Below are 16,396 nucleotides of genomic sequence, written 5' to 3'. Positions count from 1 at the left end.
GCCCCCCCCCCCCCCAATCACCCAGGGCATGCCCTCTTCTCATTGCTACCATCAAGGAGGTGGTACAGGAGCACAATGTTTCAGAAATAGCTTTTTCCCCTCTGCCATCATATTTCTGATTTTATTTGCCCTTTCTTTTTGCCCTTAATTTATTTTTATACGCAATTTATAGTTTTATTTTTATATGCAATTTATAGCTTTTATTACTATGTATTGCAACGTACTGCTGTCTCAAAACAACAAGTTTCACCACATATACCTGTGATATTAAACCTGATTCGGATTTTGGATTGGAGACTTTCTTCCCCAAAGAACATTTGTGCACCAGATGGGTTTTTACAACAAACTGTTTACATAATTATCATTTCTAAGACTTGCTTTTTTTTAAATGATAAAACAAATGAACTGGTGTGGAACATTTTTCTTGTTTCCAGAGGTGAATTGTACATGTTTTGGCAGAGGCTTAAAATAAGTATTACAACAATTTTAGGCTGTATTAATGAAAAATGCATGTTTCTGTTCATTCTATTACATGCTCAATTTCTGTTTCATTACTTAGTATGTTAAATTAAACAGTAGCACCTTTGCGCAAAAAAAGGACTTCAAGTAACTGTTCACTTAAACTTGCAAATGTTTGACTTCTTGCTTTTGAAGTTGAGACTTTGGAAACTTAATTTTATAATTTTTTTTATTTCTCCCATCTCTGCCATTCAAGGTCATTAACATTTTCCTCTGCAGGCCACCATTTCTTGGACTTTATTGGTAAAGTTCTAGCAAGACACAACAAGAAACACTCTGCAGTGATTAATATTGTTGTTTCTGATATCAAGTTGCAAATACCTTCTAGTTTTCCCAGTTGAGAGTACTATGTCATCATCATCTATTCTTTATTTCAGCCAAAATTTGACCCAGAGTTACATTTTCAACCTATATAATATTTCATTGTTATTGTTCCATCCCCACTTGCAAGGAAAACCTTCATCCGTGGCATTCGCTCTTCTTTTCATAACAGCAAGTGTGGTTATCTCCTAGAAATAGTTATCATTTTTGGATGGATTATGCCTAATTCCTTATTAACTTGTGAGTTTTAGAATCAGAGTTCAGTTTAATGACAGTAAAAACACTGGAGGCATTCAGTGGATCATTCAACATCTATGGAGGCAGAGGGATAGTCAGTGTTCTGGTCAGACGCTCTGCGTCATATGTCAACCTGAGTTCAGATGCTGTTGAGTTCCTCCATCGAGTTGTTTTTTTAAAATCGAAGTTTCAAGTTTCACGGTACATTTATTATCAAAGAATGTCTAAGTTATACAACCTTGAGATTTGTTTGCTTACAGGTAGCCATAAAGCAAGAAACCGGAGAGCCCATTTATATATATTTTTAAAAAAAGACCAACACCTGATGCACAAGAGAAAAGGGGGGGAAAGAAACAACAAATCATGCAAACAATAGAAGCAGGCAACAACATCCTGAACCAAATCGAGTCCTTAGATCCAAACTCCAAAGCAGTCTGGAGTAGGCCCAAAGCCTCGGTACCAATTCATCATATTGGCGGGCATGGGGCACAGTAGCCTGGGCAGACTTCATAGCCTCTGCACGTGGAGAGAGGAGTGAACATCACGGAGAGTGAGTGAAATTGACTCTCACCTCCGATCCCAACACCCTGTCTTTACAGTCTATCTGGGCCGGTGTTTAAATTGTCTGAACAGCTTATTGTACCTCGCTTTGGGATCTGGGCACCGCTACAACAAAGGCTCCAGGCCTGGACCACGCTGCCCAGCGACTTGCTCCAGGTCCAGATTTCGCCACCCAGCCTGAAGCTGCTCTAAAGCTCTTCAATTCAGCTCCAGATCCCGCATCTGCAGCCTTGTCTTTGGTCTTAATGAAGTTTATTTACTTCAATCAGTTCCAAACCTGACTTCTGAAGGCACGTGATGCATTGGGGGGGTGGGGGAATGAACATTTTGGTTTTTGGGGGGGAAAATGAGCTACAGTATATCATCCAATCCATTTATCTGCAGTTACTAGACCAAATGACCATATATGCATTCTTTCTGGTTGGAAGGTGATGAGTCAGACGGGTAAAATGATTCCTAGCATCGTAGCCAGGCGTTTGAATCTCTTGATCTTTATGACAGTGAGCAGCCCTTACCATTTGGCAATCCAATTTTACTGATGGTGCAACTGGACTCCAGACTGTTGGAGTATGGGGAGGGAAATTATTAGGAGGGGTGTTGTGATTAGGAGTGACAGTTATGACGTTAAGTGCTGAACACTTTGAGTGTTTGTGTGTAAACAGCAAGATGGGGGTATTTGCAATGAATGGTTAGGTAAAGACACAACCTGCTATAACTTCTAAAGGTTGTTTGAATGACTGTCCACTTTTTGTTTCCTTTCAGTTGATTGATGTGAAAACCACAGTGATTTTTCTTAACTGTCTTTAAGTGGCTGGATATTAAACCATGCTGCACTCCTCCTCAGAAGAACACCACACTGACACAGACTCTGTATGAGTGTATTGTATTTCTATGTGTTACGGTAATTTATCATGTGGGTTGGGGCTTGGTAGAAGCAAATAAGTATAGCCATATATTCACACTTTGTCCTCATTAGTTTAGTTGAGAGGGAGTGAGTCAGGGAATGACTATTTTTGTTGACTCCTTATTTATAAGCTTCACTTATTTCACTAATTCTGCTAATTTCACTAATAAAGCTATACAGTACTAGATCATTTGTCTTTGCTGGTGTTGTAATAAAGAATTGAATGCAGTTTTTTCAACTTGGAAGCATGTTCTATAGCGTTAATCCCCTAACTCAGTCCCTCAGTGGTTTTGGTTTGTTTTTCAAGTAATCACTATAAACACGGTTTTAAAAAAAACTTCTCCAGGGATTTCCACACCAGTGGGCTGTGAAACAAAGGAAGTTGTGTTGCCAGTGCCCTTGAGGTCCAGTCACATTACAGCCCTTTGTGTTGCTGTTGAGAGGGGACAGTATCAACATAAGGGTCGACTCGTGGTGGTAAAATTGTAAAGTTATTACAAACATTTAAAAATTAGGACAACTTGTGTTTTAATTATTTACAGAAAATATCTGCATCTTGCTGAATGCATGGGTAAAATAATGCATCCTTTGCGTTGATTTTTAATTGGCTATGCAAAGCTGTCTAATTTTCAGTCATGATCTGAACCCTTTGAATGTTAAACCCAGAAGGTTGCTTTCATTCATAAGATGTTTCCTGTTTGTATTATTTAAATAGAAAAGTGAGATTGAGAATTTCACTATGGACCAATCCAGTGCTGTTTTGCCAGAAATATTCTGAGGCCTATTTTTGGAACAAAGTCAGATATTAAATAATGTACCATATTTAATAGTCACTTCCTCATCAATACAAGGGATGCCATACGAGGAAGTGACTGCTTGTTAAGAGTTGTTCCTTATTGTTCATCTTGTTAAAAATATAAGTAACTTGACTGGCATGTAGAATTTGTGTAGGTAACTAATTAAGATTTTTGCCTTAATTAGCTACTTCTACTAGGTGCAAAAGGGTAGAAAATTTAGTTTGCATTGTAAAGTTGTAACTTACTGCCTCTCTATCAACTTTGAAATGATTGACCTACCTTGGGAGGCACAGTGGTGAGGCTAGTGAAGTCACTGCATTACAGTGACCTGGGTTTGGTCCTGATCTTTAGTGCTTTCTACGTGGTTTTTGTGTTCTCCCTGTGACTGTATGGGTTTCCTTGGGTGTCCCAATTTCTTGCCACATCCCAATGAAGTGTGGTTTGCTAGATTGATTGGCCATTTTAAATTGCCCCTAATGAGGAGGTGAGTGGTATAATCAGGGATAAATAGAGGAGAATGTGGGATTAATTTATTGTATATCAATGGTTGGCATAGACTGTGAATTTGAGTCTATTTCCTCACTATGAACCTTTGAATTAATCCAGTGTCTAATTCAGCCTTGCATATTGAGAGATCCCAATTTAACCTGCTTTGTTAGGTAGTGTCAGTGGAGACACTACTAATTGACCATTGGAGTTACTTTTGAAATGTTCTTCAGTGTGCTAACGAAACTGATTTCAAGGAATTTGAGCTACTCTGAATATTCTGGTCCTGGGTCTCTTTTTGATGCTACCCCAAGCAGATGAAGATGGTATCTGACCTCAATCAAGTTTTTAATTAAAAGATTTACAATTCTAATTTCAACAAACTAAGATTACTTTTCAATCTTGCTTTCAGTTTATTGCAGATTAGGAATGAGATGGTTGCTTCTTGCCAGTCCAAACTAAAGTATTTTCTTAATATCTTTGGTATTTGATCAGTAATTTTTACTTTTAGAGTTTAAATGTTTTGCTTTCAATTTATGAACTTTTTAAAATCTAGAAATATGATTGGTAAATGGAATAGATTGTATGCTCCAAGTGTTTAAAAAAAAAACAAGCTTGTTGTGGCATTCTGATATCTTTAGAATTCGTTTTCAGACTCCTTGGGGACCAGTGCTCAGCAGTGAACTATATAGCAAAGCGAAGACAATTAAGATGTGGGCTTTCTGCAAACCAAAGCAGCAGGTGCTGTCAGCCTGCAGCAACTGCCCGCACTCACTGAGCTGTATTGGTGACGTCACTCACCCCTGCCCTTACAGGCAGCTTTTGCGTATCACTTCATTGGCTCCACGTTGAAACAGGTGGCAATGAGATCGCGTAATAATTTCAGTGTTATGGGAGTAACAGTTCAGGGCTGAATCCTCAACTTGGTTGTGAGCACAGCAGCAAGCGAAGGCAGGGACTACTGCTACATTCCTGACACAGCTGTACTGTGGTAAACATAGAAAATAGGTGCAGGAGTAGGCCTTTCGGCCCTTCGAGCCTGCAGTGCCATTCATTACGATCATGGCTGATCATCCAACTCAGAACCCTATACCTGCCTTCTCTCCATACCCCCTGATCCCTTTAGCCACAAGGGCCTTATCTAACTCCCTCTTAAATATAGCCAATGAACTGGCCTCAACTGTTTCCTGTGGCAAAGAATTCCACAGGTTCACCACTCTCTGTGTGAAGAAGTTTTTCCCTCATCTCGGTCCTAAAAGGCAAGAAGTGGTAGTGCACTTCTTGACTCCATTAGTATGCTTGAACTTGGGAATGCGCCTCAATACTAAGCAAAGTATTTTCTATTTATTAATGATGAAATTTTTCCAGCAATCTTGCTGCAAGGACAACTCCCACTTATCTAAGTCAATAAAATTGGCGGCAACATTGAGTTATCTGGCTTTCAGTAAACAAAGGACTACCATTTGCCAACCCTCAACATTTTTCAGCACAGCTTGCTAATGTCCATTGCTGCTTATGACTAAAATCATTGAATTAAACCAATTCTGCAAGTCAGTTTCTGTAAAATATCATTATCTGGGTGGTGGGTATTCCCATTCATTTCCAAATGTGCAGTTGTGCTAACTTGTGGATGTCAAAGAAGGTCAATTAATCCAGTGCCAGGTTTACCTTAAAAATGAAGGTGCATTTACATCGTTGCAGTTTTGTTTTGTGATGAGACCAGGATACTGTTCATCTGAGAATTTTCCTGCTAAGTCAGGGGTTGTTTTTCTAGTCCTGTGATAGCCATTCAACCAGAACATTAATACACCTCAGTGAAATAGCAATGGGTAGTAATTTGTGCTCTGCTTAAAGGTCAGCTTGTGGTTAAATAGTGTTTATAATGCTGCAAAGGAAATGGTTGCAACACACACAAAATGCCCGAGGACCTCAGCAGGCCAGGCAGTAGCTGTGGAAAAAAATCGTCGATGTTTCAAGCCAAGACCCTTGGGCAGGACTGGAGGAAAAAAGGGTGAGGACTAGATTTAAAAGGTGGGGTGAGGGGAGAGAAAAACACAAGGTGTTAGGTTGAAACCAGGAGAGGGATGAAGTAAAGAGCTGGGAAGTTAGTTGGTAAAATCGATACAGGGCTGGAGAAACGGTAATCTAATTGGAGAAGACAGAAGGCCATGGAAGAAAGAAAAGAGGGAGGCAGCCCAGAGGGAGGTGATAGGCAGGCAAGGAGATTAGGTGAGAGAGGGAAAAGAAGATGGGGAATGGTGAAGGGTTGGGGAGGGAGCATTACTGGAAGTTTGAGAAACCAATGTTCATCCCCTCTCTGTAGTCTGACTTTGCTGCTATGGCTTCTGGTTTAACTATCACATCCTTGCTTTCAGCCAACAGTTAAGTGTGATTTAAAATTTGTTGTAAACACCTGTCCCTCAAATATAATTATCTTTTATAACACAAATGTGGTTTAAGATTCAGAAGGGGTAAGAAACACAGATAAACTCTGTTCAAGTTAAAACTCTGTTCAAGTTAAGGCTATAAGCACCTGACGAGAAGTAATTTGCAACCCGTACATGATGTAATCATCTGACTATTGCCTAGTTCATCTGGACTATGACAGAATTTCCAAAATCATTGCTTATAATAGTATATGATAAATAGTACTTCCATTTTTCCCAAAAGGCATTAGTCTATGCAGTACCAGTAGTTTACATTCTCGGTTAATGGCCTATAGGGCATTTTCTGAAAAATCTTTAATAGAGTATTGGAGCAATGTTTTCTAATGTGGATGGAGATTAAGTAACTTAAATGTTGGTCCAATACAATGTGCATAATTTTTTTGGGGTGGGGTATAAAGGCAAATTTTCTCATATGGACAAAGATTTGGAAGTCACGGAGGTAGATCTCACTGACTCACACCTGAGTGAAATGTCATTGGGAGGTGGGGACAAATGACTTTGGTTAGATGAGAATTATAACCACTGCATAGAGTTCTGGGCATATTGTATGACAAGTATTAAAGCCTTCAGAAGGGATCAGTGAAGAGTAATACTGGATTACATTTGTGAAGGATTTTGATCTTTTCACTATCAAGGGAAAAAGCTTTGAGATTTAAAAGTCAAAGGCGCCATCAAAATACAAATTCTAATATAATTCATGTGGAACAAACCTTTCTGGGGTTTGAATTAAAATCAAAAGAATAATGGAGGAAATGAAAAGTTATTACTTTAATAGGCAAATGAGGCTCATTCTTTTCAAACAATTGGTAAGCATTTTAAAAATGTATAGGAGTATATGGGTAAGTGTTGAGAAATGCATTGTTCTGTGTTGAACATTACGTGCATGCTATGTTGGTGCCAGAATATGCGATGATGCTTGTGAGTTGCTCCAGCACATCCTTGGGTGTGTTGGTTGTTAACACAAATAACACAGTTCACTTGTATGTTTTGATGTGCATATGATAAATAAATCTGATTTTCAGAGGAAGTGGTACATGATGTATTAAACTGTTGTCTCCTTGGCAATAAATTCAGTAATATTTCTGTGGACCTGGGATATGGCCCAGGTCAATAGGTGAGGCAAAATGGTGCCAGTAAATGCATGGACACATGGAGCTGAGCTGGTTTAGAATGGCAAATATGTAAGAAATATCTTAAAATAATGGTGCAAATTCTGTGTGTGCATATGTGTTTAATATTTCCCTTCAAACCTTTAAATTATTTCTGTACCAAAGGAAGGTGACGGTTGAATGTTAAAGTGGCTGTTCTTTATACGAACTATGAGAAAATGGGCTTCAGGTGCCTGTTTCAGAAACCATTCATGTATCTGTGGAGCTATGAAATTTATTTATTTTATTTAGCAACACAGCACAGGGTAGGTATTTCTGGCTTTTTGACCCACCCCGCACCACCCCAGCAACTTCACAACTCTGATTAACCCTAACCTAATCACGGGACAATTAAACAATGACCAATTAACCTACCCGGTATATTTTTGGACTGTGGGAGGAAACTAAAGCATCTGGGAAAACCCACACATTCTAAGGGTAGGGTGTACAGAGACTCCTTACAGAAGGGTGTTGGAATTGAACTCTTGAGTACTGGAACACCCTGAGTTGTATAGTGTCACGCTAACCACTGCACTAGCATGGCACACAGAACCATTCAGAAAATAGTTTCTGAAGCAGGCACAAAGCCCATTTTCTCATAATTTCTATAAATTCTGAGCTACTGTCTCAGTGTCTTCCAGCAATGCCATCAAAAGCTGGCCAGTCATAGGATCTTGGCTGTAAAATAGTTTTCATATTTGCTGACGTAAAATCTTGTACTAAAGTGCTGCTTTTTAGATGTTCAATTCATTGAAGCTTGAGATATGGATAAGTGTTTTAATGTTTTTTGTTTTGAACCTACTTTCAAAATCAATAATTTATATTTCTTGGTAATTATATGTGGTGCTGTCTTTTTATGCTCCAATGCTTGAGTCCATAATATTAATTTAGGTTTTCTTAGCAATGCATTAAGTATTGAATTTTTAAAGTCTTTCATGGTACTTTTGGATGTACTTGGGCTATTTTTCCCTTCAACACTAAGCAAAATGTAAAAAAAAAATAGAAAATCAATTGTTTGAATGCTACACTTTATTTATTTCAATCTCCAATAACAGTAGTCTATATTTTGCATTCAATGACAAAGTAACAATTATTTTCACTGATCAAAGCTTCCACTCTTAAGCATGATATTTAAATTGTTTCCAGGCAACCTGAAATACCTCCTGAGGTACTTCGACAACGAGAATCCAAATGGCTGGACATGTTGAACAACTGGGATAAATGGATGGCCAAAAAACACAAGAAGGTAAGGCTGATCTTGTATAGTTTCTGTCTGAGAAAGCAAGGTAATCATTGAACTCAACATGCTTCAAAACCTTTGCTGCACTGTTTGTTTAGGTGACCCATGAGCAATTCATTTTTTTCCTTTACATGTTTTTGAACTTGGATGTACTTAGTCATAAATTGTAGTTTTCTGAGCTTTGATACTTCCATTAATATCAGCTACCTACTGGTCTTGTGGTTTCCAGCTGACTGGGGTTGGGGGATGGACATCACACAATTAATGACTCCATATCAAGTTAATGTAAATTAAGGGAAGGAATTGTAATCATTTATCTCCATGTATAATTAGGTTTAATTATAGTGAACTATAATATACCAGTTGTAGAATGACTGTATGGCTGATATATGCTGAATCATCACAAACCCAAAGGCGCATAGTCTATTTGCGTGGTGGATAAGATTTTGTAGGATGTCTGGCAATTGGATTCTCATGTCTTCGTAGACACATCAGCAGCTATTGGGGAAATGACTCCAGCACAACTCACTAATTATTACTTTTAATTTTGTTCCTGGTGTTTATATGTTGCCTTTCTCCTGGCTGTTGCTCCATTCTGTGCCTTGAAGCACATCAGGCAGCAACCGTACCATTTCTTTAGCAGTTGTCTGGTTTTATGAGGCAGAGTTGCTAGCTCAACGCTCAACCCAGCACAGATGGAAAGTGTGCAAGAAGCTGTTCGGATTCGAACCTGGGACCATTCACTTTGAAGGTCTGGTGTGGATGCCACTACTCTACCAGCTGGCTTTCTTCTCCTGGTGAACGCTGCTTGATTTAGTATTTGAGTTTCAGACTTCGATTCATTTGCTCTGGCTAGGTGATTTTTGCAATTTTCCAGTCTAAAGGGCAACTTGAGTGTGTTTCAGAGTTGTACTTTGAATTGTTATCACTTTGTCGGTTGGAAGTACAATATGTATCACCTGGAAACTAAAGGCCTCTCCATTCTTGGAGGAGGGAAGAAGAACTTATTGTCACCAGATGTGTAACCTAGCTAGAGTTTAGTCGTTTTGTTGCCATGGTTGCTAAACATGTCTGAAAGAATGGAATTGCTCCAGTTGCATAGCTCAATCTGTTTTTAAAGATTGTTGAACAATGTAAATTAATTGTATTAAGTATCTTTAAATTTTGAGTGTATCTACCAGGGCTTTACAATGTGACCTGTTTTTATTTTTTTATATATACATATATTCATTTTTATAGGAAAATTTTCTTCAGATTGCTCAATATTGGACAGTAATCGTGTACTAATCTGAATAATGGATAAATGGTAGGATGATAAATGAATTGAATTCTGATCAATTTTTCCCCTTCAACATTGAGCAAAATGTACAAAAGAAAATGGAAAATCAATTGCTTGAATGCTTTTGATTCAACACTGATCACCAATGGCAGTAGTCCAGATTTTGTAGTAAATGGCAAAGCAACAATCCTTTTCACTGATCGAAGTTCTCAGCTAAGACCTAGAAATCCTTTGTTTAAAAAAAAGGGGGGGGAACTTGCTCTTTATTCATGTCTGTTGTTATCAAGCTTGATTTAATTGGATCTCTGGTACCCAGCATTATCAATAAGTTGGTTAAGCATCAAATTATATTAAAGAATTATCAGGAGAAGATATGAACGCAAGAGATTTTACAGATGCTGGAAATCCAGAGCAACACACAATGTGATAGATGAACTCAGCAGATCAGGCAGCATCTATGAAGAGGAACAAATAGTCAATGTTTATTCCTTTCTGTAAATGCTTCTTGACCTCCTGAGTTTCTCTACTGTATGCGTGTGTGTGTTGCTCACAGGAAACCAGTTTCTCCAAATACTCCATATGATTGGGAGATCTGCATGGGACAAATTCATCTGGAATTGAGCTGCAGTGCTGTCCATACCTCCAAGGTATCTAGTAAGGCTTAATGTAGTCTCTGGTGGCACAGTGCTGAGGCCTTAGCCAAGAGGTGAAGCTTCCCTCAAGTCTTTGCGATAGTTTTAAACTTCCCTGATATTCAAAAATGCTAACATTGCTTGAAGTAAAATGATTAAAAATTTAAAAATTCATTCTAGCATGAAAACAATTTAAAGCATTGAAATAAAATATAAAGAGTAAATTACTCCTGAATTCTAGAATGGAAGTCCTTATTCAAATGAATGGGAATTCCTTTCGTATTCTAGGCCTGATTGGCACAGAAACAGAGAAACATTCTGCAGTATGATGCTGGGACTGGGAAATCTTAAGTGCAATTGATCTGGAATTTTGGACTGCAGCATCACAGCCATTTTCTTCTGAGCATTTCCTCCCACTCTGCATTTTGCAGCTTTTTGCATTTCTTATTTCATATTCTCTGTGTGAATCTCTTGTATATCAACAAAATAACTTCCAACAGCCTTCTCCAAGGCAATGTAAACTTGCTCTTGTAGAATGATTTCCTTCATCCTGTCTGACCCTTCTGGCTCATCCCACTCTTGCTTCAACTTGTAAGTTTTCTTTCCCTCCCAGTTCTGTTGGAAGGGTAATAGACGTGAACTCTGTTTCTCTTACCACTTTCTGTTTTTATTTCAGATTTCCGTGATTTTTTAAAAAAATTTTCACTTCAGAATTTATTTCAGTTGTTATGAAGTGAACCATCTTAACAGTTGTTTCACGTGGCTATCTTGGTGGTCTTTCCTGTTTGCCATTGTCTGTAAAGCTAAACGCTCGGTCACATACAGCTCCTACCATGAGAGAATGTTTAAGAGTGCAGTAATCTTGCTGTTTTACTTATTAGTCTTATAAAGTTTCTCCGTCTCAAACTGTTTGAATGTCCACTATGTTCCAAGTATGACCGATGTGTCACTACTACACAGGCATGCTTGAAACAATGGTGACACAGCTCTTTAATAGTCCAAGCTTTACAGAGTAATATATTTTGACTATTATCAGTTGAACAATTACTTATCTCTATAAAAGTATTGCATGGACACAATAATTAACATTTACATAACATGCTGCAATGAATTTCTGTCATGTAGTACAACTTTATCAAACATTCCACTTTAAAGGGTATTGGTTGATTTACACTCTTGGAAAATGGGGCTAGTTAAAGTTAAGTACATGCATGTGATTGCAGAGTAACTTTTAAAATGTTATATTAGTGAAGATGCTATTATGTGTGCAGTTCAGTTCGCTCAATACCTCTCTTAGATCTGCAGGTATTCAGTGACTTCCTTGTTCCCGCTGCAATCTAGATCTTAACATAAAATTATTCTCTAGGGCTTTACTTTAAAATAAACTTTATTGCATAACTTGCCATTCTTTTCTTGCCTCCTTCCCACCTTTCTTTATCATTTTCCCCTTTTCTTTCCCCACCCCCACAACCCTGATAAACGAAGATTCATTGGGCTGCTACATTCAATATAGTAGAATATATATGCGTGGTCAGATTGTGTAGGTCAAACTACGGTAGGGCAAGCTGACTGTAAAACTGTACTCTTGTATGAACTACCATCTTCAGGAAAAAGCTGTAAAAGGGAAAAAAAAAACAGCTTTAGATGTTTGCGGTTGGAATGATTTGGTTGCTTTTAGTAATGTAAAACTAGATTCTTTTTGGTTAGTGTGAGCCATTCCATTTAAAGGCATAACTCATGGCAATTGGAGATGAGGTCTCCAGTTGGAGAGCAGCTTTTGGTTATTTCTGCACTCTTTATTTATGATGTCCATTTGTCTCCAAGCAATTTTCCTGCATTTACAGATGGTGCCATGTAACTTAATTCTTTTTCACCAGTCTGCTTTTCATTAGAGAAAGAGGAAACATGGGCTGCTTGCTTGAGTTGCATATTCCATTCCTGCATTGATAATAACTTCTGCCAGCAAGGCAAGCCATCTCCCAAGTTGTTTTAGATAAGCCACTGTGAATCTTCATCCTGAGCTGCCACAGCATTTACTAACCTGTTATTCCTACAGTGCTGTTAAAAATAAGGATTCCATTATACTAATCTGACAACAATGAAGGAACTTTACAGTTCGGGATAATTTGTGGTTGGAAGGAAAGTCGGAGCTGGTGTTGTCACTAAAGGTTTAGATAATCACTGATGTATGAAGAAAATCTGCTGTTAAGCGATTTTGTTTTCGTTTTTGTCTGAGGTTTTAATATTACTGGATTCCCCTTTCTCTCATGAAGTTTTTTTCTAACAAAAAAAATACTGGCCAAGCTGCTTTAGACCCCGTAGTTTCTTGGAAACTGAAAATATGGTGTAATATGTATATTGATGCTTGAAGTCAGTAGAATACTTTAAGTCCTCCTTACAAATGCAAAATTACAGAATATACTTGTGGATATTTGTCCAAAACACAGGATGTTCTTTAGTTTGCATGTTTTCAAATCCCTGAAACGGTTTCCTTTCATTGTGTTTGGCCCTGAAATTCCTTTCCACACTCTTGGCCTCATTTATGAATTGGAATTGGTTTATTATTGTCATATGTACTGAGATACAGTGACAAGTTAGTCGTGCATACTTGTTCATATGTTATACTGCATTGAGATAAAACAAGGTAAAAAAGTAAGAGAACATAGAATTAAAGTGTACATTTACAGAGAACGTGCAGATAAATAAGGTACAAGATCAAAATGAGGTCAAAGTCCATTTATTTGACTACGGAACCATTCAGTAGTCATAACAGTGAAGTGCAAGCTGTTCTTGAGCCTCGTGGGACATATCTTCTGCCCAATGGAAGAGAGAATGTACAGGTTGAGTGGTGTCTTTGATTATGCTGGCTGCTTTAGTGTGATACTCTGAGCTGTGTCCTCAACTGTCTACTGTTTCTTGCAGTGATGAGTTGAGCAATTGCCATGCCAAGCAACTTATGCATCCAGATAGGGTGCTTTTTATGGTGCATCAGTAAATATTGATGATGGTGAATGGAGACATGCTGGAATTCTTTATCTTTAGCCTCTTGAGGAAGCAGATGCCTCGGTGAGCTTTCTTGGCTTTATCTTCAGTGAAATTAGACAGGACGGTCTCTTGGCATGTTCATTCCTAGGAACTTGAAATTCTCAACTTTAAACCTCAACAACATTGGTGTAGACAGGAGCATGTGCATTGCTCCCCTTCCTGAAGTCAATGGCCCGCTATCTTGTTTAGATGACATTGTGGGAAAGGTTGTTGACATGACATGACATCACTTGCCTCTCTGTCTCCTGGAGCTCTGACTTACTGTTTGAAATATGGCCCACTGTGATAGTGTCGTTTGCAAGTAAGGTAGAGTTGGAGCAAAATCTGGCCACGGAGTTGTGTACAAGCTGTAGAGCATGGGGCTGAGGACGCAACTCCGTGGAGCACCAGTGTTGAGAAATTGTGGCAGTCGTATTTCTGACTATCCTTAATGATTGTAGTCTATTGGCCCAGGAAGTCAAGGAGGGAGGCATTGATTAGTATTGAACATTGAGCTATAGTTGGTAAAGAATAGTCCGAAATAGTTATCTTGACTGTACAGGTGTTGCAGAGTTAAGTGTCGGGCCAGGAAGGTAGAGTCCGCCTTAGACCTATTTCAGTGGTAGGTAAGTCGCAGTGAGTTGAGTTTGTCTAGATGGCAGGAGTTAATACAGGCCATGATTAGCCCCTCAAAGCTGATGACGGTGGAGATCAGAGCCACTGGGCAGTAGACATCAAGGCACACTATCTTGATTTTCTTAGGTACTAGGATGATGGTGGTATTATTAAAGCAGGTGGGAACAACTAATTGAAGCAGGAAGTGGTTGAAAACATCTGCAGATACAGCTGCCAGTTGATTTGTACAGGATGTAAGGACACGCCTGTGGACTCCATCCTGGCCTCGTATGTCCGAAATGGGGACTGTGGATTTAGGTGCATTGAAGACAGTCGGGGTAGCTGGTGACATACCAATCTCCTTCTGTTCGAAATGTGCTTAAAATGCATTAAACTCATCGGGAAATGATTAGCTTTTGTCAGCAATGTTGCCCAACTTTGTTTTGTAGCCCATTATAGCATGTAAACCCTGCTACAACTGATGGCTAATCTTGGGCTCTATTTTGGACTGATACTGTCTCTTGGCATCCCTGATACCTTTACGGAGGTCGAATCTTGATTTCTTGTAAAGGTCAGGGGTCACCTGATTTGACCTAAACTCCAGTAGGGAGTGAATCTCCCGATTCGACCTGGGTTTTAAAACCTTAAAAAAACAGATTGTACTCTTTGTTACACAGGTCCTAACACACTTGCTGATAAAGTCTGTGGTGGTGGTGGTGAAATAATCATCTAGGCTGGCGGTTGAGTCTTTGAATGTGGACCAGTCTACTGACTCAAAGCTCATCTGTTTTCACAGTCAGGCACTGTATGACTTTCCGTGCTGGATCCTCCCGTTTCAGCTTCTGTTTGTGTGTGGTGATTAGGCACACAGCCTGGTGGCTTGATTTACAAGAGTGTGAGTAGGATAGTTAGTGGGTGGCCCAGTAGGCACCTTTGGTTTTATCACAATGGTCTAGGGCCCTAGGTGGCACAGGAGACATGCTGGCAGTATTTGGGTAACACACACTTGGTGGTGGCCTGGTCGAAGTTACTAGCAATGATGAAGAGGACTTTCAAGGCTTTAGACCACACAGTATTGTTTGTTGAGTGTGGGCTTCATGTCTGTCTGAAATGGGATGTAAACTGCCACCAGGATAGTTGAAGTAAGCTCCCATTGTAACTGATATGGGCAACACTTCACCGTTAGATATTCCGAGTTGGGTGAGCAGGAGCTCGCCAGGACCCTCACATCCTCTGCCTCTATCTCGACCCAAGGGCGCCATGTGGTGAATTGAGAAGCCAGCAGGTTGAATGGTAGAATCTGGTGAATCAGATATAGGCAGACTGGGCCTCTATTTTCTTTTTTTTTTTGTGTGCCTTATTCCAGTGTGTTAGAGCCGTGTCTGTTACTCATTCTGTACTTGCATTTAAACCAGGACTTCTGTCTCAATGCTCTGTTTTTGAAAGGGGTACCGGAGAACACAAGCACGCCAACATGTTTTTCCTCTAAGGGTCACTACTTAATCCTAATGACAAATTTATGGGTATACATTTGTATCATGCCATCTGGATACAGGCCCCTGTAATGAAGTGAGTGCCTTTTCTGGTTAGCTTCTTTCTCCTGCATTTAGAACTATGCTACCAAAACTTGGTTCCTGGGCCAAGATGTGAATATGAAATTAGTAAAGCCTAAAACTAAATTTTGTAAGTTCAGCGTTTCAGTAATGATAGCTGGTGTCTTTTTGAGCTTTGGTGAAAAGGTTGATGCCCTGTTCTGTTGTAATATGGAATGTTTTCAGTAACTAAGTCAAACATCCACAATAAGTTATTTTTTCTTTATGCGCTGTTTGTTAAAATACAATATCTTTTTGTTGTACATAGATGACTTTCTCCAGCTTTATGTTTCCATTGATAACCTCTAGTTAGAATGTTGTGTTACTTCAGTAACAAGTGTATTTTAAGTTTTATCCTTTCCTCCTGTAATAATTTAATTTTAGCTTAAAAATACTGTAATTCTTCAATTCTGGCAAAAAATTCTGCAATCTAAGCATTTGTTGCAATTTTATTCTGGCTTCCAAATATGAGCTCGAGAACACAATACCCTACAGGATTTTTAATTATCTTGTTAACCTTCCTGGACTACGATTTTACCAATATTAAATAATTATTTAAATATTCAAATTAATATTACACAAATTAAATTTGTG

The 16,396-nt window shown here is 38.8% G+C and overlaps 1 protein-coding gene across 1 annotated transcript in view; it reads left to right on the top strand.

Moving 5' to 3' along the window:
* tbc1d10ab (TBC1 domain family, member 10Ab) overlaps positions 1–16,396 on the top strand; it is a 70,451-nt gene that overhangs the window by 24,480 nt on the left and 29,575 nt on the right. The window contains exon 2 of the mRNA XM_072247597.1: positions 8,567–8,666. Coding sequence (XP_072103698.1) covers positions 8,567–8,666 — 100 coding nt within the window. The remainder of the gene's footprint in view (positions 1–8,566; positions 8,667–16,396) is intronic.

The sequence above is a fragment of the Mobula birostris genome, chromosome 31 (assembly GCF_030028105.1).
Source record: "Mobula birostris isolate sMobBir1 chromosome 31, sMobBir1.hap1, whole genome shotgun sequence".
Taxonomy (NCBI): Eukaryota; Metazoa; Chordata; class Chondrichthyes; order Myliobatiformes; family Myliobatidae; genus Mobula; species Mobula birostris.
This window is presented reverse-complemented; position numbering and strand designations above follow the sequence as displayed.